Source organism: Somniosus microcephalus, chromosome 4 (genome assembly GCF_052327205.1).
Source record: "Somniosus microcephalus isolate GS21.2 chromosome 4, FLI_Smic_1.0, whole genome shotgun sequence".
Taxonomy (NCBI): domain Eukaryota; kingdom Metazoa; phylum Chordata; class Chondrichthyes; order Squaliformes; family Somniosidae; genus Somniosus; species Somniosus microcephalus.
Window position 1 is genome coordinate 5,046,796 of NC_140990.1, and position 21,527 is coordinate 5,068,322.

At 50.3% G+C, this 21,527-nt stretch overlaps 1 protein-coding gene across 1 annotated transcript in view; it reads right to left on the reverse strand.

Annotated features, from left to right (window-relative positions):
* Positions 1-11,667: 11,667 nt before the first annotated feature.
* The window catches only part of LOC147118206 (purine nucleoside phosphorylase-like), a 13,626-nt gene continuing 3,766 nt past the window's right edge, over positions 11,668-21,527 (reverse strand). Inside the window, 8 exon segments of the mRNA XM_085984300.1 lie at positions 11,668-12,590; positions 13,824-14,014; positions 15,825-15,871; positions 15,873-15,908; positions 15,910-16,002; positions 16,252-16,355; positions 16,555-16,594; positions 16,596-16,725. Coding sequence (XP_085840426.1) covers positions 12,373-12,590; positions 13,824-14,014; positions 15,825-15,871; positions 15,873-15,908; positions 15,910-16,002; positions 16,252-16,355; positions 16,555-16,594; positions 16,596-16,725 — 859 coding nt within the window. The 3' untranslated portion in view covers positions 11,668-12,372.

Genomic DNA, 21,527 nt, shown 5'->3' on the forward strand with positions numbered 1-21,527 from the left:
CAGTAAGAGACCGACGACAGGTCCAGCGCAGACCCTTCCCGAGCAGCGGCGGCTGGAGCCGACCGACGGCGGAGAGAGAGCCGAGCAGCGTCGACGGGGTAAGACAGAGGGTGAAGAGTGCAGGGCGCAGCCGGGGGTTGAACACCGAGCGGCGTCGAGGAAAATTAAAACAAACCGGAGAGAGAGAGGGTAAGAAACAGCCGGGTTCTAGACTGAGCGGCGTCGAAAAATATCAAGAGCAGAACGCACAGAGCACAGCCAGGGATCACAGGCTGAACAGGGTCCGTGGGGTGAAGAAAGGGGAGACGCCATTGAGCCGCGGAGAAGCAGGGAGAGCGCGGGAGACGCCATTGAGCCGCGGAGAAGAAGGGAGAGAGCGGGAGACGCCATTTTGCGAAGCCGCAGCGGAGAAGACGGGCGAGCGCGGGAAGGAAGGTAAGCATGGGAGACGCCATTTTGTGCCAGCGGAGAAGAAGGGGAAGCGCGGGAGGCGCCATTGGGGATAGTTAACGCACAACGAAGGATGCCGAAGAGTGGCAGTATCTCTACGTTCGACAATGAAGTCGAAGATTGGGCGACATATGTGGAACATATTGAGGTGTACTGCAGGGCGAATGAAGTGCCAGATGCTAATAAAGCACTGGTTCTGTTAAATTCCATGGGTGCAAAAACTTATGGGTTACTGCGAAATCTAATAACCCCAGGGAAGCCGGTAAACAAGAATTTTGAAAGCATAGTAGAAATCCTACAGGACCACTTAAACCCCACACCGCTGCTGATAGCAGAACGATTTAAGTTCCATAAAAGGAACCAACACAAAGACAAAAGCAATGCTGAGTACCTAACGGAACGGCGCAAGCTATCGAAATACTGCCAGTTTGGAGCGGGACTAGCAGACACGTTAAAGGACAAGTTTGTGTGTGGGTTATAAAGTGAAGGAACCCAGAAACGGCTTCTATCAGAAAAGGACCTTACGCTGGACAAAGCTTTCAGTATGGCAGTATCACACGAAGCAGCCGCAAGGGGCGCTGCAGAGATACAACGGAGACCGCAAGAATATGGCACCAACGAAATGACCTATGGAACAGGGAAGTGCTATCGCTGCGGCAGAACAACACATGACCAGAAAGATTGTTGGTTCAAGGACCAAGTGTGCAGACAGTGTGGGAAAGCAGGACACATAGCAAGAGTCTGCAGGTCTGGGAAGAAAACCAACAGTAAGAAATCTCCACAGGAGAAGTACAAAAAGGTACACCAGGTGATGGACAGTGGTTCAGACGAACAGAAAAGTGACACAGACTCCGGAAGCAAGGAGCTGGGTTGTCTGAAACTACATAATGTAACCGAAATGGAGGATCACCAGACTATCTGGGTTACACTCAAGATAGATGGAGTCCAAGTGGAAATGGAATTGGACACAGGGTCAGCTCTAACAGTCATAAATCAAAGAGACTACAAGCGGCTATTTTCACACATATCCTTGAAAGCTACAGAGATTGTCTTGAAGACGTATACAGGGCAAAAAGTCTACCCCAAAGGAAAAATAAGGGTGAAAGTGACATATAAAAGGCCAGGAAATACCTAAAATGGATATATATGTATTGCCAAATGGAGGACCACCACTGCTAGGACGTGAATGGATCCGGAAGATACAATTAGATTGGCATTCCATACAGGCACTGAAGGTTGAGGCCAAAAAGGATGACGACGTCACACCCGGACGACTGTCAAAAATGCTAACTGACGCAAAAGAAGTGTTCCAGGAGGGACTAGGAACACTAAAAGGAATAACAGCAATGATTAAAATAGAGGAAAATGCAAGCCCAAAGTTTCTGAAGGCCAGACCAGTGCCTTATGCGATCAGACCAGCTGTTGATGCAGAGCTGGAAGGGTTGGAACATTCAGGAGTACTGTTCAAAGTGGACTGGAGCGAGTGGGCTACACCCATCATTCTTGTAATGAAGAGGTCGTTGAGTAATACGCCTGGGGAACCAAAGAAGGTCCGCATCTGTGGGGATTTTAAGGTGACAGTGAACCCAGTCCTTCACACGGTGCAATATCCGCTTCCACGAATTGAGGATATTTTCGCCTCGCTATCTGGAGGTAAACGCTTCACCAAAATTGATCTAGCCCAGGTGTACTTGCAAATGGAGGTAGAAGAAGCTTCGAAACATTACCTTACGATCAACACTCATAAAGGTCTCTATCAATACAACCGGCTGGTGTTTGGAGTAGCCTCGGCTCCGGCTATCTGGCAAAGGGCGATGGATCAGGTCCTGCAAGGGATTCCAGGGACCCAGTGTTATTTGGACGACATCTTGGTCACGGGCGAAAATGACGGTGATCACCTCGCCAACTTGGAGAAGGTGCTCACCAGACTAAAGGAGTATGGGCTACGAGCTAATCGCCACAAGTGCGAGTTTTTCCAGAAACAGATCTCGTATTGCGGCCACGTCATCGATGAAGAGGGGTTACATAAGTCCCCTGACAAGATTGAGGCAGTAGTCAAGGCTCCAGCACCGGAAAATGTGTCACAACTGAGGTCGTTCCTCGGGCTGGTAAACTATTACCACAAGTTCTTACCAAACACCCCCGGAAGACCAGGTGCTCACTCTGTCGACCTCCGACGTAAGAGGTGTTCTACGCGGAGTGAACACACGAAAGGCTGCTGGACCGGATAGCATCCCTGGATGGGTACTCAAGGAATGTGCTGATCAGCTGGCTGATGCCTTCACCGCCATCTTCAATCTGTCATTGGCCCAGGCAGTAGTCCCTATATGCTTCAAGACCGCTACCATTATTCCTGTGCCAAAACAAACGGCTGTGACGTGCCTGAACGACTATCGACCTGTCGCACTCACACCCATCATAATGAAGTGTTTTGAGAGTCTGGCCCTGGCTCACATCAAAGCCAGTGTTCCTCGCCTCTCTTGACCAACACCAGTTTGCCTATCGTGCAAACAGATCAACGGAGGATGCAATCACAACTGCTCTACACTCGGCACTGAATCACTTAGACGCTAAAGAGACTTACATCAGAATGCTGTTCATAGACTACAGCTCAGCATTCAACACTATCGTCCCCAACAAGCTGGCCACCAAACTCCAAACTCTTGGCCTGAACACTTCCCTCTGCAACTGGACCCTGGACTTCCTAACAAACAGACCCCAGTCTGTCAAATTAGGTAACCACACCTCCCCCCCCTGACCCTGAACACGGGGGCCCCACAAGGATGTGTGCTGAGCCCCCTCCTCTACTCCCTCTTCACCCACGACTGTGTGGCTGTTCATGGTTCCAACACCATCATCAAGTTTGTGGATGATACCACGGTAGTAGGCCAGATCACCAACAATGATGAGTCAGCCTACAGGGAGGAGGTCCAGCATCTCGTGAAGTGGTGCGCCGATAACAACCTGGCCCTTAACATCAAGAAAACCAAAGAAATCATTGTGGACTTCAGGAAGTCTAAAGGCGGAAGTCACACCCCCATCCACATCAATGGGGCTGTGGTGGAAAGGGTGGACAGCTTTAAGTTCCTCGGAGTCCACATCACGGAAGACCTCTCCTGGTCCCTCAATACCTCCTCTCTGGTGACGAAGGCCCAGCAGCGCCTATATTTCCTAAGGAGGCTGAAGGGATGTAACCTGTCACCCCTGATCCTCTCTAACTGCACAATAGAGAGCATCCTGACGAACTGTATCACAGTATGGTATGGCAGCTGTAGCTACTATGACCGGAAAGCCCTGCAGCGGGTAGTCAAAACTGCCCAACGCATTACCGGCCCCCGGCTACCGACCATAGAGCACATATACCAGAAACGCTGTCTACGGAGGTCACGGTCCATCATCAAAGACCCTACCCACCCCAGCCACAGTCTGTTCGCCCTCCTGCCATCTGGGAGACGCTACAGATGCATTCGCACCCGTACGTCCAGATTTAGGAACAGCTTCTTTCCCAGGGCTGTCATCCTACTGAACTCCACAAATAAACTCTAAAGCCTGCACATCTGTCAATGCACTTTATTATGTTTATGTTTATGTTAATGTATTACAAGCCAAATGTATGTTGAATGTTTAAATGTCTTAATCTAAATGTACACTCTCGGGAGCCGCAAGCCTACATTTCATTGTACTGCACTTGTGCACTAACAATGACAATAAAAGTTGATTTGATTTGATTTGATTTTGATTTGATTTGAAATTTGTCCACGGTATTACACCCGCTGAACACCCTACTGCAAACAGGGGTACCATGGAAGTGGGATGATGAACGTAGACAAGCTTTCCAGAAGTATAAAGAATTGATCACATCAAAAGAGGTGTTGGCCCATTTCAACCCAGCACTACCAATTCGTTTGGCATGTGATGCATCACCCTACGGTATTGGAGCAGTGCTGTCGCACAAATTCCCAGACGGGTTGGAGAGGCCGGTAGCCTTTGCGTCTCGGTCACTAACCTCAGCCGAGCGCAACTACGCCCAGATTGACAGGGAGGCCCTCAGCCTAGTATGGGGAGTAAAAAAATTCAACCACTATCTGCATGGGCAGAAGTTCACCTTACTGACTGACCACCAACCACTTGCCTCCATCTTTAATCCTAAGAAGGGCGTGCCAGTAATGACTGCACAGCGGTTACAAAGATGGTCCCTGTTTCTAGGGGCGAATCAATATGAGATAGAATACAAAGGCACGAAACAGCATGGGAACGCTGATGGGCTATCGCGCCTGCCGCTGCCTACTGTGGAGGAAGCACCAGCAGTGGACCCTATCGAGACATTTTATTCGTCGATAATTCAACGATTGCCAGTAATAAAGGCGGATATAGAGAAGGAGACCCGCAATGATCCGACGCTGTCACGGGTATATGAATTGACGGTGAGGGGATGGCCAACACATGGCAACTCACTGTTGCCAGCATTCTCATCCAGAAGAGAACAGCTGTCAGTATGCCAGGGGACAGTGATGTGTGGATCCAGAGTGGTGATTCCACCCAAGTTAAGGGAGAGAGTGCTAAATGAGCTACATGAAGGTCATCTGGGGGGAGTGAAAATGAAAAGCCTTGCTAGGGCTTATGTGTGGTGGCCGGGAATCGATCAACAAATCGAAGACCTAACTAAGAGCTGCTTAGGATGCCAGAAGGTCCAAAATGCACCACCACATGCCCCTCTACACCCATGGGAGTGGCCCTCCTCTCCATGGCAACGGGTACATATTGATTTTGCTGGTCCATTCATGGACTCAATGTTCTTAATAGCAGTGGATGCTCATTCAAAGTGGCCTGAGGTGATAAAGATGTCTTCAACCACTACAGAGAAAACGATTGCAGTCCTACGGAGCATATTTGCCAGAAACGGTTTGCCAGAGCAGATTTGCTCTGATAATAGACCACAGTTTGTGTCCGACGAGTTCCAGAAATTCATGAAAAGGAATGGGGTAAGGCATTACACATCCGCCCCGTACCAGCCACAAATGGATTGGCTGAGAGGTTCGTACAAACCTTTAAGAAGGCGATAAAGGCCATGTGTGACGAGGAAATTCCACTACAGCATAAGATGGACAATTTCTTATTAGCCTACCGAAACGCGACACATGCAGTTACCAACCAGACCCCGGCCATGATGTTCTTTAACCGAAGGTTGAGATCTCGTCTGGACTTGCTCAGACCAAATGTGCGAAGAAATGTTGAGGACAAACAATTCCAGCACATCAATGAGAAGCCGACAAGGAGCTTCAATGTAGGGCAACCAGTTTTGGCCCGTGACTATCGAACAGAGATGTGGCAACCCGGAACGATATGTACAAGGCAGGGGCCATTAATGTACACAGTGGATGTCGGGGAGAACATTGTGAGGCGCCACGTCGATCAGATCTTAGCGTCACAGGAAGGCGTCAACCCCATGTCTCGAGTACCTGGGGATGAACCCGACATACCGGTAGCATCTACTTCGGACTCAGTAGCAGTGGAACCTGAGAAACAACCCGATGAAAAGGGGTCAGAATCGCCTCTGCACCAAGAACAAGAACCTCTGGAAAGGCGCTATCCCGAAAGGGTCAGGAAGCCGCCCCAAAGACTGAATCTATAACTGGACTTTTGTTATTGAATGAACATGTAAAAATGTTAATTGTTATTTGAATATTAGGAGGTATTATTAGTCTAAAAGGGGAGGAATTGTAGTGTATGTGCCTTTAAGTCAGAACTACTTTTACAGCTCCTGTATACTGTAGTACCGGCAGTGACCACACCGGTATATAAGCTTGCGCATGCCTCTGTTCCCCCAGTCTAGCGATACCCTCCTCCAGTAAAGACCTGTTAATTGTTAATGTACAGCAACCGTGTGATTATTTATCCATTGAACCACGGATCCAACAATATTGGCCTAGTTCTGCCCTGCATGCATTGTTTACGGTTTTCCTTTGGGTCCGGAGGATACTTTTACCGAATTCTGCATGTAGGATCTCAATGGGGTGTTTGTCCCATTTTGCGAATTCTTGTTGTGTTAGCGGTCCCCATACCTCACTGCCATAGAGTGCAATTGGTTCAATTACTGATTTAAAAATTTTGAGCCAAATGCTAATTGGAATTTCTATTTGGATTGGTTTTTTAAATGGCATAGAAAGCAGGCCTTGTGACTGCTTTTTACAAGCGTAGCTGCTGGAGACTTACCCTCCCGGAGAAACCTGTAAAAAAAAAACGGAAGTTCGAGGCCTACGTGCTGCCTCTCCGGCGCACGCGTTCGACCTGTGAACCCTTTCCTTTAAGGGAACGGAAGTTCCGGTTTCCCGTTGCTTGCGCAGTGCGTGCACAAAACCGGCACTTTCGTTGGGCCTACGCGTGAGTACCCCGTGCGTACTCACCCGTGGGGACCCGAATTTCTGGGCCTATGTTTCGACATTGCGTGCGACCCATGATTCGGTCCCTCTGGATAGTGGGTCGACACCAGCTGTGTGACTATTGGCTGCTGTTGTCCCAGAATGGCCGGCGCGATTTTAAGCGCTTGCGTGGCGGGTTTTTTCCAAGTCTTCGTGAGTGGAAAGGTTGGCGTTGCTCCTGATTTTTCCCCACTTCGCAGCGCAAGGAGCGGCCCGAGCCGACCATCAGCAGCAGGAGGGGACAGTCTCTGAGCTTCCAAACCGGCCCGTGCGTCCCTGCACCCTGTACAGAGAAAGAAAGATAGACTTACATTTATATTCTTCTTCTTAGGCCGTCCCTTGGGATGACTTGCTTCCACATTAAAAATGAGTTCTCAGGTGACTGATGAGTCCAATGCGGGACCTACAGTCTCTGTCACAGGTGGGGCAAACGGTGGTGGAAGGGGCGGGTGGGTGGGGTGCGCGGGTTGATGTGCGCTCCTTGCGCTGCCTGCGCTTGGCTTCCGCTTGCTCCCGGCGAAGAGACCCGAGGTGTTCGGCGCCTTCCCGGATGCTTCTCCTCCACTTTGTGCGGTCTTGGGCCAGGGATTCCCCGGTGTCAGTGGGGTTGGAAACATAGAAGATAGGAGCAGGAGTAGGCCATTCGGCCCCTCCAGCCTGTTCCACCATTTAATGAGATCATGGCTGATCATCCAAATTCAGTACCCTGTCCCTGCTTTCTCCCCATATCCTTTGATCCCTTTAGCCTTAAGAAATATATCCAACTCCTTCTTGAATATATTTAATGAATTGGCCTCTACTGCCTTCTGTGGTAGAGAATTCCACAGGTTCACCACTCTCTGGGTGAAGAAATTCCTCCTCATCTCTGTCCTAAATGGCTTACCCCTTATCCTTAGACTGTGACCCCTGGTTCTGGACTCCCCGACCATCGGGAACATCCTTCCTGCATCTAGTCTGTCTAGTCCTGTTAGAATTTTATAAGTTTCAATGCGATGTTTCTCCAAGGAGGCTTTGAGGGTGTCCTTGAAGCGTTTCCTCTGCCCACCTTGGGCTCCCTTGCTGTGCCGGAGCTCCGAGTAGAGCGCTTGTTTGGGAGTCTCGTATGGGGCATGCGGACAATGTGACCCGTCCATCGGAGCTGATGGAGCGTGGTCAAAGCTTCGATGCTGGCCTGAGCAAGAACACTGACGTTGGTGCGCCTGTCCTGCCAATGGATTTGCAGGATCTTGCGCTATATAAATGGATATAAATATACATTTCTATAGCGCTTTCCACGAGCACCAGACGGCCCAAAGCGCTTTACAGCCAATGAAATACTTTTTGAAGTGTAGTCACTGTTGTAATGTGGGAAACGTGGCAGCCAATTTGTGCACAGCAAGAACCCACAAACAGCAATGTGATAATGACTGGATCATGTTTTTTTTTATTATGTTGATTTGAGGGATAAATATTGGCCCCAGGACACTGGGGAGAACTCCCCTGCTCTTCTTCGAAATAGTGCCATGGGATCTTCTGCGTCCATCCGAGAGAGCAGACGCAACCTCGGTTTAACGTCTCATCTGAAAGACGGAATCTCCGACAGTGCAGCGCTCCCTCAGTACTGCCCCTTCCGACCCTGCGGTGCTCCCTCAGTACTGCCCCTCCGACAGTGCGGCGCTCCCTCAGTACTGCCCCTCCGACAGTGCGGCGCTCTCTCAGTACTGCCCCTCCGACAGTGCGGCGCTCCCTCAGTACTGCCCCTCCGACAGTGCGGCGCTCCCTCAGTACTGCCCCTCCGACAGTGCGGCACTCCCTCAGTACTGCCCCTCCGACAGTGCGGCTCTCCCTCAGTACGGCCCCTCCGACAGTGGACCGCTCCCTCAGTACTGACCCTCCGACAGTGCGGCACTCCCTCAGTACTGCCCCTCCGACAGTGCGGCGCTCCCTCAGTACGGCCCCTCCGACAGTGGACCGCTCCCTCAGTACTGACCCTCCGACAGTGCGGCGCTCCCTCAGTACTACCCCTCTGACAGTGCAGCACTCCCTCAGTAACGCCCCTCCGACAGTGCGGTGCTCCCTCAGTACTGCCCCTCCGACAGTGCGGCGCTCCCTCAGTACTGCCCCTCCGACAGTGCGGCGCTCCCTCAGTACTGCCCCTCCGACAGTGCGGCGCTCCCTCAGTACTGCCCCTCCGACAGTGCGGCGCTCCCTCAGTACTGCCCCTCCGACAGTGCGGCGCTCCCTCAGTAACGCCCCTCCGACAGTGCGGCGCTCCCTCAGTACTGCCCCTCCGACAGTGCGGCTCTCCCTCAGTACTGCCCCTCCGACAGTGCAGCACTCCCTCAGTACTGCCCCTCCGACAGTGGACCGCTCCCTCAGTACTGCCCCTCCGACAGTGCGGCGCTCCCTCAGTACTGCACTGGGAGTGTCGGCCTAGATTTTTGTGCTGAAGTCCCTGGAGTGGGACTTGAACCCACAACCTGCTGACTCAAAGCGAGAGAGAGTGCTGCCCACGGAGCCACAGCAGACCCAAAGTCCCAGTGTGACCCTTGACCCTATACAAGTGGTTGCCCCCAGGTCCCAGTGATCCTTGACCCTGCGCAGTGGTGGCCCCTGGGGCTCAATGTGACCCTCGACAGTGATTGACCCCAGGTTGTAGTGTGACCCTTGACCATCTACTCCCAGTTTGACCCCTGACCCTGTACAGCGGTTGACCTGCTGTCAGTGTGTGCAGTGAATGAATAAAAACGTCCAGGTACGGTTTGTTTTCCAGATTTTTTAATTTCTGACTGAGGTTAAAGGTCGAGCAGCCAGACTATAAAAATCTATAGAAATAAAATAGTTTAAAGGGAGGGGGGGGGGGGGGTGGGGAGAAAGAGAGAGAGGGGGTGGGGGGAAAGAGAGAGAGGGGGTGGGGGAAAAGAGAGAGAGAGAGGGGGGGAGGGGGAGAGAGAGAGAGAGAGAGAGAGAGAGAGAGAGGGGGGGAGAAAGAGAGAGAGAGAGAGAGAGAGAGGAGAAAGAGAGAGAGAGGAGATTGGAAACAATCAACATTCGCAGAATATTTCTCGACAGTGAGAATTGCAAAACTAAAGCAAACCGTGAAGACTTTTTTTTTAAGTAAATGAATAAGTTGAGTGAGTTGGGGTGCCTTGGGGTTCGGGGTGTCTTGGACTCCCCCAAACCTGCACCCGACAGACCCAATTATCCCCAAACCCGGGCGGAGGGATTGGAGCTGCTTGAATCCGGTTTGGGAATGTTTGAAAGGCTGCTCGGTGCCGGAGGAACCGGCTCCGAACAGAACCAGCTTCTCGCTAAACAACAAGTTCGAAGCGCGGTATCAGCAGATTAAAATCGACATAACTTATACACGGTCACAGTTCTACAGAGCATAACAGGAAATAAATAAAATGACAGTTTAGAGAAACTGAATATCAGGTGTTGCTTATAACGGCGCTGGGTCCAATGCAACCTGTTTTTGATCCACCGACCGAGACACATTCATGGCCACAGACTGAGGCACCAGTCAGTGTACAGATATCTCCCTGAGAGAGAGGGGACTGAGAGACACCAGTCAGTGTACAGATATCTCCCTGAGAGAGAGGGGACTGAGAGACACCAGTCAGTGTACAGATATCTCCCTGAGAGAGAGGGACTGAGAGACACCAGTCAGTGTACAGATATCTCCCTGAGAGAGAGGGGACTGAGAGACACCAGTCAGTGTACAGATATCTCCCTGAGAGAGAGGGGACTGAGAGACACCAGTCAGTGTACAGATATCTCCCTGAGAGAGAGGGTCTGAGAGACACCAGTCAGTGTACAGATATCTCCCTGAGAGAGAGGGGACTGAGAGACACCAGTCAGTGTACAGATATCTCCCTGAGAGAGAGGGACTGAGAGGACACCAGTCAGTGTGCAGATATCTCCCTGAGGGAGAGGGGACTGAGAGACACCAGTCAGTGTACAGATATCTCCCTGAGAGAGAGGGGGACTGAGAGACACCAGTCACAATTCAAATCGCTTTATTGGCATGATAAGTTACATCTTATGTTGCCAAAGCATCAAAATACATTTATGGTTTAGCACATAAACGCAGTTCTATTCATACAGTGTATAAACAAGTATATCCCTGAGTGTATAAATATACATTTATACCAGTCAGTGTACAGATATCTCCCTGAGGGAGCGAGGGACTGAGAGACACCAGTCAGTGTACAGATATCTCCCTGAGAGAGAGGGACTGAGAGACACCAGTCAGTGTACAGATATCTCCCTGAGGGGGAGAGGGACTGAGAGACACCAGTCAGTGTACAGATATCTCCCTGAGAGAGGAACTGAGAGACACCAGTCAGTGTACAGATATCTCCCTGAGGGAGGGGGGGACTGAGAGACACCAGTCAGTGTACAGATATCTCCCTGAGAGAGAGGGACTGAGAGACACCAGTCAGCGTACAGATATCTCCCTGAGGGAGAGGGACTGAGAGACACCAGTCAGTGTACAGATATCTCCCTGAGAGAGAGGGACTGAGAGACACCAGTCAGCGTACAGATATCTCTCTGAGGGAGAGGGACTGAGAGACACCAGTCAGTGTACAGATATCTCCGAGAGAGAGGGACTGAGAGACACCAGTCAGTGTACAGATATCTCCCTGAGAGAGGGTCTGAGAGACACCAGTCAGTGTACAGATATCTCCCTGAGAGAGAGGGACTGAGAGACACCAGTCAGTGTACAGATATCTCCCTGAGGGAGAGGGACTGAGAGACACCAGTCAGTGTACAGATATCTCCCTGAGAGAGGGGGGGGACTGAGAGACACCAGTCAGTGTACAGATATCTCAGAGGGACTGAGATCACTGTTTATTGCAGACACAAGATGTATACCGTTATAAAACTGATTCCCAGTGTGCGATAAGTGGACACCAGCCCTGGTACAAAAATAAACCGCTAAAGAATCATACCTAGTTAAATAACAATATAAGTTAATCGAAACTATAATTTACATTGTTGAGTGCTTCTAATTAGCGAGCAGTGCTGAAGACAGATTAATTAAATAAAAAATAAAAATAAATGGTCCACACTAAAATCTGGCAAAGGAAAGAGCATTAATCGCCCAATCCGAAATGGTCCCCAACAACTCAACTGGCCATGCAATCAAAAACTGGCCCTCAACTATCAATTAGGTCCATTTGTCGCGCTGGCCAACAGACCCCAGGGCCGCCCCTCTGGCGGGAGGGGCACAGTCGGCACGGATCCCGCATCAGGGTCAGGGGGGGGTTGGCCAGGGGGGGTTGGAGAGACGCAGGTGATTGGCTGTGGAGATTGAATGACCTCTCCCCAAGATTTGGAGAACAGCAGGGTGAATTTATTAGGTTCAGGTCATCGACGCTCGGTTGGGGTTGGGGGGGGAGATTCAGGGTGGGTGAGGTGGGGGGGGGGGGGGGATTCAGCGGGGGTGGGGTATGGTAGGGTGGGTGTGGGATTCAGGGGGAATGGGGAAGCGAGCGGCGAGGTGGGAGGTGCTGGGCCTTCAGGCCATGTTGCTGTCGCAGTCCATCCTGCCCACAATGTGCGTCACCAACTTCTCCAGGAATTCGGCGCTGCGCTTGCCCGTCTGCAGCACCTCCTCGTGGTTGGCGCGCTCCTCGCTCTCGTAGTCCATCACCGCCTTGTTGGTGACCAGCGACAGACCAAAGACCCGGAGCTTGCAATGGCGGGCCGCAATCACCTCGTGGGTCGTGCTCATCCCTACGGAGACAGATCCCAAGCAAACAAAAGTCATAACGGCACAGAAGGAGGCCATTCGGCCCATCAAGTCTGTGCCGGCCTCTCTGTAGAACAATCCAGTCAGTCCCATTCCCCCGCTCTATCCCCATAGCCCTGCAAGTTTATTTCCCTCAAGTGTCTATCCAGTCTCCCCTTGAAAACATTGAGTGTCTCCGCTTCCACCACTTCCGTCGGCAGTGAGTTCCAGGTCCTCACCACTCGCTGCCTAAAAAAGTTTTTCCTCACATCCCCCCCTGTATCTCTTGTCCAAAACCTTAAATCTGTGTCCCCTAGCCCTTGTACCATCAACTAGTGGGAACAGCCTTTCCCTGTCTAGCCTACCCAAACCCGTCATAATCTTCTACACCCCTATCAAATCACCCCTCAACCTCCTTTGCTCCAATGAAAACAAATCCAGCTTCTCCAACCTGTCCTTGTAGCTAAGATCCCCCATCCCCGGAACCATTCTGGTAAATCTCCTCTGCACCCTCTCAAGTGTCTTCACATCCTTCCTAAAGTGTGGTGACCAGAACTGGACGCAATACTCCAGTTGTGGCCTAACCAGCCGCTTTATAAAGGTTCAGCATAACTTCTCCACTTTGTACTCAATACCTCTATTTATGAAGCCCAAGATCCCATATGCTTTGTTAACCATGTTAAAACAGGCATAGACACAGAGAAAAGCTCCCTCTACACTGTCCCATCAAACACTCCCAGGGCAGGTACAGCAGGGGTTAGATACAGAGTAAAGCTCCCTCGACACTGTCCCATCAAACACTCCCAGGGCAGGTACAGCACGGGTTAGATACAGAGTAAAGCTCCCTCTACACTGTCCCATCAAACACTCCCAGGGCCAGAACAGCACGGGTTAGATACAGAGTAAAGCTCCCTCTACACTGTCCCATCAAACACTCCCAGGGCAGGTACAGCACGGGGTTAGATACAGAGTAAAGCTCCCTCTACACTGTCCCATCAAACACTCCCAGGGCAGGTACAGCACAGGGTTAGATACTGAGTAAAGCTCCCTCTACACTGTCCCATCAAACACTCCCAGGGCAGGTACAGCAGGGGTTAGATACAGAGTAAAGCTCCCTCTACACTGTCCCATCAAACACTCCCAAGGCAGGTACAGCAGGGGTTAGATACAGAGTGAAGTCTGACCCCAGGCTGTGGCTGATTCCCTCTGACCTCTCGGCCAGTGGGGGGTGAACTCACCGACAGAGTCTGCTCCAAGGGCGCGCAGCATGCGACATTCGGCGATGGTCTCGTAGGAGGGTCCTGCCAGAGCGCAGTAGACACCCTCACGCAGGAAGGAGCAGTATCCCAGATCCCGTGCCACATCCACGGCCAGTCGACGCAGCTCCTTGTCATAGGCATCCGACATACACGGGAACCGCGCGCCGAACCTTGGCACAACCAGGAGAGGCAGGCCGTTACACACAATCAAACAGGAGGCCGTTCAGCCCAGCGAGCCTGTGCTAGCCCAATGAACGTGCTTACAGAATTTGTTCATCCCAGTTTGGCATAAAAATAAAGCAAAAAAGGTGACTCAACCGTGGCTAACAAGGGAAATTAGGGATAGCAGAAGATCCAAGGAGAGGACATATAAATTGGCCAGAAAAAGCAGTAATCCAGAGGATTGGGAGCAGTTTAGGATTCAATAAAGGAGGACAAAGGGATTCATTAAGAAACGGAAAATAGAATATGAGAGTAAGCTTGCAGGGAACATAAAAACTGACTGTAAAAGCTTTTATAGATATGTGAAGAGAAAAAGATTGGAAGGCAGATTATCTGAATGGCAATAGATTGGGAGAAGGGGAAGTGCAACGAGACCTGGGTGTCCTTGTGCACCAGTCGCTGAAGGTAAGCATGCAGGTGCAGCAGGCGGTTAAGGCGGCAAATGGTATGTTGGCCTTCGTAGCGAGAGGGTTTGAGTACAGGAACAAGGATGTCTTGCTGCAGTTGTACAGGGCCTTGGTGAGACCACACCTTGAGTATTGTGTGCAGTTTTGGTCGTCTTATCTGAGGAAGCATGTTCTTGCCATGGAGAGAGTGCAGCGAAGATTCACCAGACTGATACCTGGGATGGCAGGAATGACGTACGAGGAGAGATTGGGTCGATTAGGCTTATACTCACTGGAGTTTAGAAGAATGAGAGGAGATCTCATTGAAACTTATAAAATTCTAACAGGACTAGACGCAGGAAGGATGTTCCCGATTAGACGCAGGAAGGATGTTCCCGATGGTCGGGGAGTCCAGAACCAGGGGTCACAGTCTAAGGATAAGGGTTAGGACAGGGATGTGGAGGAATTTCTTCACCCAGAGAGTGGTGAACCTGTGGAATTCTCTACCACAGAAGGCAGTAGAGGCCAATTCATTAAATATATTCAAGAAGGAGTTGGATATATTTCCTTAAGGCTAAAGGGATCAAGGGATATGGGGAGAAGGCAGGGACAGGGTACTGAGTTTGGATGATCCAGCCATGATGGCATTGAATGGCGGAACAGGCTCGAGGGCCGAATGGCGGAGCAGGCTCGAGGGGCCGAATGGCCTACTCCTGCTCCTATCTTCTATGTTTCTATGTTACCCCCCCAACTCTCTCTCTTCTCCCCCCCCCCCCCCACTCTCTCTCTCTTCTTCCCCCCCCCCCCCCCCGCACACCCTGAGTAGTGATTGTACAGTAATTAGGGCGTTGACTGATGGCCCCCTCCTTAAGTCGGAGGGAGGCCGCGAGCCTGGTTCGAGTGGACCGGAACGGGCTTTAGATCACCACTTGTGGAGTGACAAGGATGCTGGCCGCCAGCTGATTGATTGAACCCAGCACTTGGAGGCAGTAAGTAACGGTCACTAAAAGATTACGTTGGAGAGTTTCCTTATGTGGCAGATTTGAAACACTCGCCCTCTGATCTCCTGGTGGCATTGACCTCAATCGCAACATCTCAAAGGGCAGAAACCGGACGGATCTGGAGGTCGTGGAGAGTAGAATACGGGTTCATGGATGAGCTCAAGGGTCGTGCGGTTTGGGAAGTCCCAGGAAGATGCACAGATGACAGGTGGGAAAGTCCCTTCCTGGGTGGCGTAGAGTCAGAATGGGAAGGCCGAAGACGACATCAAATGGATTGGAATTTTAAGCGAGGTTGAAGGTCAGAGTGCGAGTGTGTGCGGGCTCCCTTTGCCCCACCCCCGGGACTGACCCGCGACCCCTCCGGGACTGACCTGTCGTCGTTGGGTCCCACAAGGGGGTTGAGACCTGCGAATCCTGGGGAGGTTGATGTGGTCTTTGATCAGCATGATGTCCCCCCACCTTGAAATCCTCGTTCAGCCCTCCAGATGCATTGGTCACGATCAGAGTGTCCACCCCCAGCAGCCGGAACACCCGCACTGGGAAGGTGTCCTGTGGGAACAGAACGGGATCAGAACCGGAGCAGCGACTCGTACGGACCACACAGCACCCCGGAGATCCATCCGGCACCAGCGCCCACCTCCCGCAAGCCCCCCCATCACCCCGAGATTCACCCGGCTTAACCCCACCCCCCGACATCCATCCGGAACCCCCTCCCAGATTCACCCAGACTACCCCCCCCCCCCCCCCCCAGGTCCCACCCCCTGACCCCGAGTTTCAGCGTCACCGCCCCTCGCTTACCTTCCACACAGGATGGCCCTCGTACAGGTGGAAGCGGCCTTGCATGCACACACACACCTTCCCGTTAAACGACCGAAACACCAGCCTCCCCGCGTGACCGATCACTAAAACACAAGGGGGAAGAGGTTCATTGGGATTGTGTACAGGGGGAGTGGGAATGGGAAGGGGTTGGGTCCATTGGGATTGGAGTACACTGGGTGTGAATGGGAAGGGGTTGGGTCCCATTGGGATTGAGTACACTGGGTGTGAATGGGAAGGGGTTGGGGTCCATTGGGTTTCTGGGGCATATCCGGCACACCTTACCTGTGCTCTGAGAGAAGTTCGGAATATCACTGTAATTGAAAGGTAATTTGGTCCTTCAAGGTGTCGGCAAGACCACCCAGACCAGAGCCACAGATAATCGCTATGGTAGGTCTGTGATGGGTGCGAGCCAGGAGCCAGTCAGCAGTCGCCTTGTACTCTTCATAGGTATATCTGTCAGAGAGAGAGAGAGACAGAGGATTATATCACCAGAGACACCAGTCAGTGTACAGATATCTCCCTGAGAGAGAGGGACTGAGAGACAGCAGTCAGTGTACAGATATCTCCCTGAGGGAGAGGGACTGAGAGGACAGCAGTCAGTGTACAGATATCTCCCTGATGGAGAGGGGACTGAGAGACACCAGTCAGTGTACAGATATCTCCCTGAGGGAGAGGGACTGAGAGACACCAGTCAGTGTACAGATATCTCCCCGAGGGGGAGAGAGACTGAGAGACACCAGTCAGTGTATAGATATCTCCCTGAGAGGGACTGAGAGACACCAGTCAGTGTACAGATATCTCTAACTACTAACAATAACCAGCCCCAGGACAGTGACAGCGTAACACAAAGAATTCGACCCAACACAATCGTTGCTCAGCAAAAGGAAAAATATTTGTCATATTGGGCAGAAACAACAAAACTCAATTGCTACTTGGCCCTAAACAGACAATACAACATGGCCTGATTACCTGACCATGGTAAAGGGACAGCAAACTGAGAAAAACCTTGACAATGTACAGACTTAGTGAACATAGCCTGGCAATCGAAAAAGGTAGACACAGGCAGACCCGGGCTACCAAGACAGGACAGGATATGCTCTCACTGCAGTCAGGGAGTGGTGGAGACAGAGATGCATTTCCTCACAGCTTGTTAGAAAATATCAGGGCATAAGGGAGAATTTCTACCCAAAATTCACAAAAATATGCCCGGAATTCAGAAATTTGAATGACGACCAAAAACCTCCCATACCTACTAGGGGAAGAGAGAAATTGTGTAACACTAGCGGCACACTATGTTACAGCTTGCCATAAACAGAGGGACAACCACTAAATATAAGAAAAGAGTATATATAAATTATATGAATGTATATTTATACACTCAGGGATATATCTGTTTATACACTGTATGGATAGATCTGTATTTTTGTGTACAAACATGAATGTTTTTCGATGCTTTGGCAACATAAGATGTAACTTGTCATGCCAATAAAGCGATTTGAATTGAATTGACTGAGAGACACCAGTCAGTCAGTGTACAGATATCTCCCCGAGGGGGAAGAGAGTGAGAGACACCAGTCAGTGTACAGGTATCTCCCTGAGAGAGAGGGACCGAGAGACGACCTGGTTCTGCTGTCACCTACTAAAGAGGGGCTGCAGCAAAACCTGGACCTGCTGGAGTCGTACTGCCAGACTTGGGCCCTGACAATAAATCCCCAAAAAACCAAAGTCCTTGTGTTCCAGCAAAGATCCAAACATCAGGGACCCAAAATAAATTTCACAGTAGGAACAACCAAAATTGAACAAACCACTAACCTACACATACTTGGGCTTAAAAATCAGTTCTACGGGAAACTTCAAACTGGCTGTGAATGAACTGAAAGAGAAAGCAAGAAGGCTTTCTATGCCATCAAAAAATCAATCCAAATAGAAATCCCAATTAGCATTTGGCTCAAAATTTTCAAATCAGTAATTGAACCAATTGCACTCAATGGCAGTGAGGTATGGGGACCGCTAACTCAACAAGGAATTTGCAAAATGGGACAAACACCCAATTGAGATCCTACATGCAGAATTCTGTAAAAGTATCCTCCGGACTCAAAGGAAAACAGTAAACAATGCATGCAGGGCGAACTAGGCCAATATCCATTAATAATCACTATCCAAAAAAAGAGCCACCAAATTTTGGAATCACCTACAAATGAGCAATCCCCAATGCTATCACTACGACGCCCTGAAATGCCAAGAGCTGACCATAAGAAGAATACCCTCAGTCAACTAGTCCTGGGACTCAGTGAAGTAACTACTAACAATACTAACAATAACCAGCCCCAGGACAGTGACAGGGGTAACACAAAGAATTCGACCACAACACAATCGTCGCTAAGCAAAAGGAAAAATATCTGACATATTGGGCAGAAACAACAAAAACCCAAAGCAAACTCAATTGCTACTTGGCCCTTTAAACAGACAATACAACATAGCTGATTACCTGACCATGGTAAAGGATAACAAACTGAGAAGAACCTTGACAAGGTACAGACTTAGCGACACATAGCCTAGCGATCGAAAAAGGCAGACACAGGCAGACCAGGCTGCCAAGAGAGGACAGGATATGCTCTCACTGCAGTCAGGGGAGTGGTGAGACAGAGATGCACTTCCTCACAGGCTTGTGGAAAATATCAGGGCATCAGGGAGAATTTCTACCAAAAATGCTCACAAATATGCCCTGATTTCAGAAATCTGAATGACAACCCAAAAACTCCCATTCCTACTGTGAAGGAGAGAAGCTGTATAACACTGGCGGCACACTATGTTACAGCTTGCCATGAACAGAGGGACAACCAGTAAACTAAGAAAAGAATATATATAAACAATGCGAATGTATATTTATACACTCAGGGATATACCTGTTTATACACTGTATGAATAGAACTGCGTTATGTGCTAAACCATAAATGTATTTTGATGCTTGGCAACATAAGATGTAACTTATCATGCCAATAAAGCGATTTGAATTGTGAAATTGTGACACCAGTCAGTGTACAGATATCTCCCTGAGAGAGGAGGGACTGAGAGACACCAGTCAGTGTATAGATATCTCCCTGAGAGAGAGGGACTGAGAGACATCAGTCAGTGTACAGATATCTCCCTGAGAGAGAGGGACTGAGAGACACAGTCAGTGTACAGATATCTCCCCGAGGGGGAAAGAGACTGAGAGACACCAGTCAGTGTACAGTTATCTCCCAGTGTACAGATATCTCCCTGAGAGAGAGGGACTGAGAAACACCAGTCAGTGTACAGATATCTCCCTGAGAGAGAGGGACTGAGAGACACCAGTCAGTATACAGATATCTCCCTGAGAGAGAGGGACTGAGAGACACCAGTCAGTGTACAGATATCTCCCTGAGAGGGAGGGACTGAGAGACACCAGTCAGTGTACAGATATCTCCCTGAGGGAGCGGGACTGAGAGACACCAGTCAGTGTACAGATATCTCCCTGAGAGAGAGGGACTGAGAGACACCAGTCAGTGTACAGATATCTCCCTGAGAGAGAGGGACTGAGAGACACCAGTCAGTGTACAGATATCTCCCTGAGAGAGAGGGACTGAGAGACACCAGTCAGTGTACAGATATCGCCCTGAGGGAGAGGGACTGAGAGACACCAGTCAGTGTACAGATATCTCCCTGAGAGAGAGGGACTGAGAGACACCAGTCAGTGTACAGATATCTCCCTGAGAGAGAGGGACTGAAAGACACCAGTCAGTGTATAGATATCTCCCTGAGAGAGAGGGACTGAGAGACACCAGTCAGTGTACAGATATCTCCCTGAGAGAGGGACTGAGAGACACCAGTCAGTGTACAGATATCTCCCTGAGAGAGAGGGAACTGAGAGACACCAGTCAGTGTACAGATATCTCCCTGAGAGAGAGGGACTGAGAGACACCAGTCAGTGTACAGATATCTCCCTGAGGGAGAGGGACTGAGAGACACCAGTCAGTGTACAGATATCTCCCTGAGAGAGGGACTGAGAGACACCAGTCAGTGTACAGATATCTCCCTGAGAGAGGGACTGAGAGACACCAGTCAGTGTACAGATATCTCCCTGAGAGAGAGGGAACTGAGAGACACCAGTCAGTGTACAGATATCTCCCTGAGAGAGAGGGACTGAGAGACACCAGTCAGTGTACAGATATCTCCCTGAGAGAGAGGGACTGAGAGACACCAGTCAGTGTACAGATATCTCCCCGAGGGGGAAAGAGACTGAGAGACACCAGTCAGTGTACAGGTATCTCCCTGAGAGAGAGGGACTGAGAGACACCAGTCAGTGTACAGATATCTCCCTGAGAGAGAGGGACTGAGAGACACCAGTCAGTGTACAGATATCTCCCTGAGAGAGAGGGACTGAGAGACACCAGTCAGTATACAGATATCTCCCTGAGAGAGAGGACTGAGAGACACCAGTCAGTGTACAGATATCTCCCTGAGAGAGAGGGACTGAGAGACACCAGTCAGTGTACAGATATCACCCTGAGAGAGAGGGACTGAGAGACACCAGTCAGTGTACAGATATCTCCCCGAGGGGGAAAGAGACTGAGAGACACCAGTCAGTGTACAGATATCTCCCTGAGAGAGAGGGACTGAGAGACACCAGTCAGTGTACAGATATCTCCCTGAGAGAGAGAGAGAGAGGGACTGAGAGACACCAGTCAGTGTACAGATATCTCCCTGAGAGAGAGAGAGGGACTGAGAGACACCAGTCAGTGTACAGATATCTCCCTGAGGGAGAGGGACTGAGAGACACCAGTCAGTGTACAGATATCTCCCTGAGGGAGAGGGACTGAGAGATATCCAAAAAAGAGCCACCAAATTTTGGAATCACCTACAAATGAGCAACCCCCAATGCTATCACTGACGCCCTGAAATGCCAAGAGCTGACCATAAAGAAGAATACCCTCAGTCAACTAGTCCTGGGACTCAATAAAGTAACTAATAACAATACTAACAATAACCAGCCCCAGGACAGTGACAGGGTAACACAAAGAATTCGACCCAACACAATCGTCGCTAAGCAAAAGGAAAAATATGTCATATTGAGCAGAAACAACAAAAACCCAAAGCAAACTCAATTGCTACTTGGCCCTAAACAGACAATACAACATAGCTGATTACCTGACCATGGTAAAGGATAACAAACTGAAGAACCTTGACAAGGTACAGACTTAGCGAACATAGCCTAGCGATCGAAAAAGGCAGCC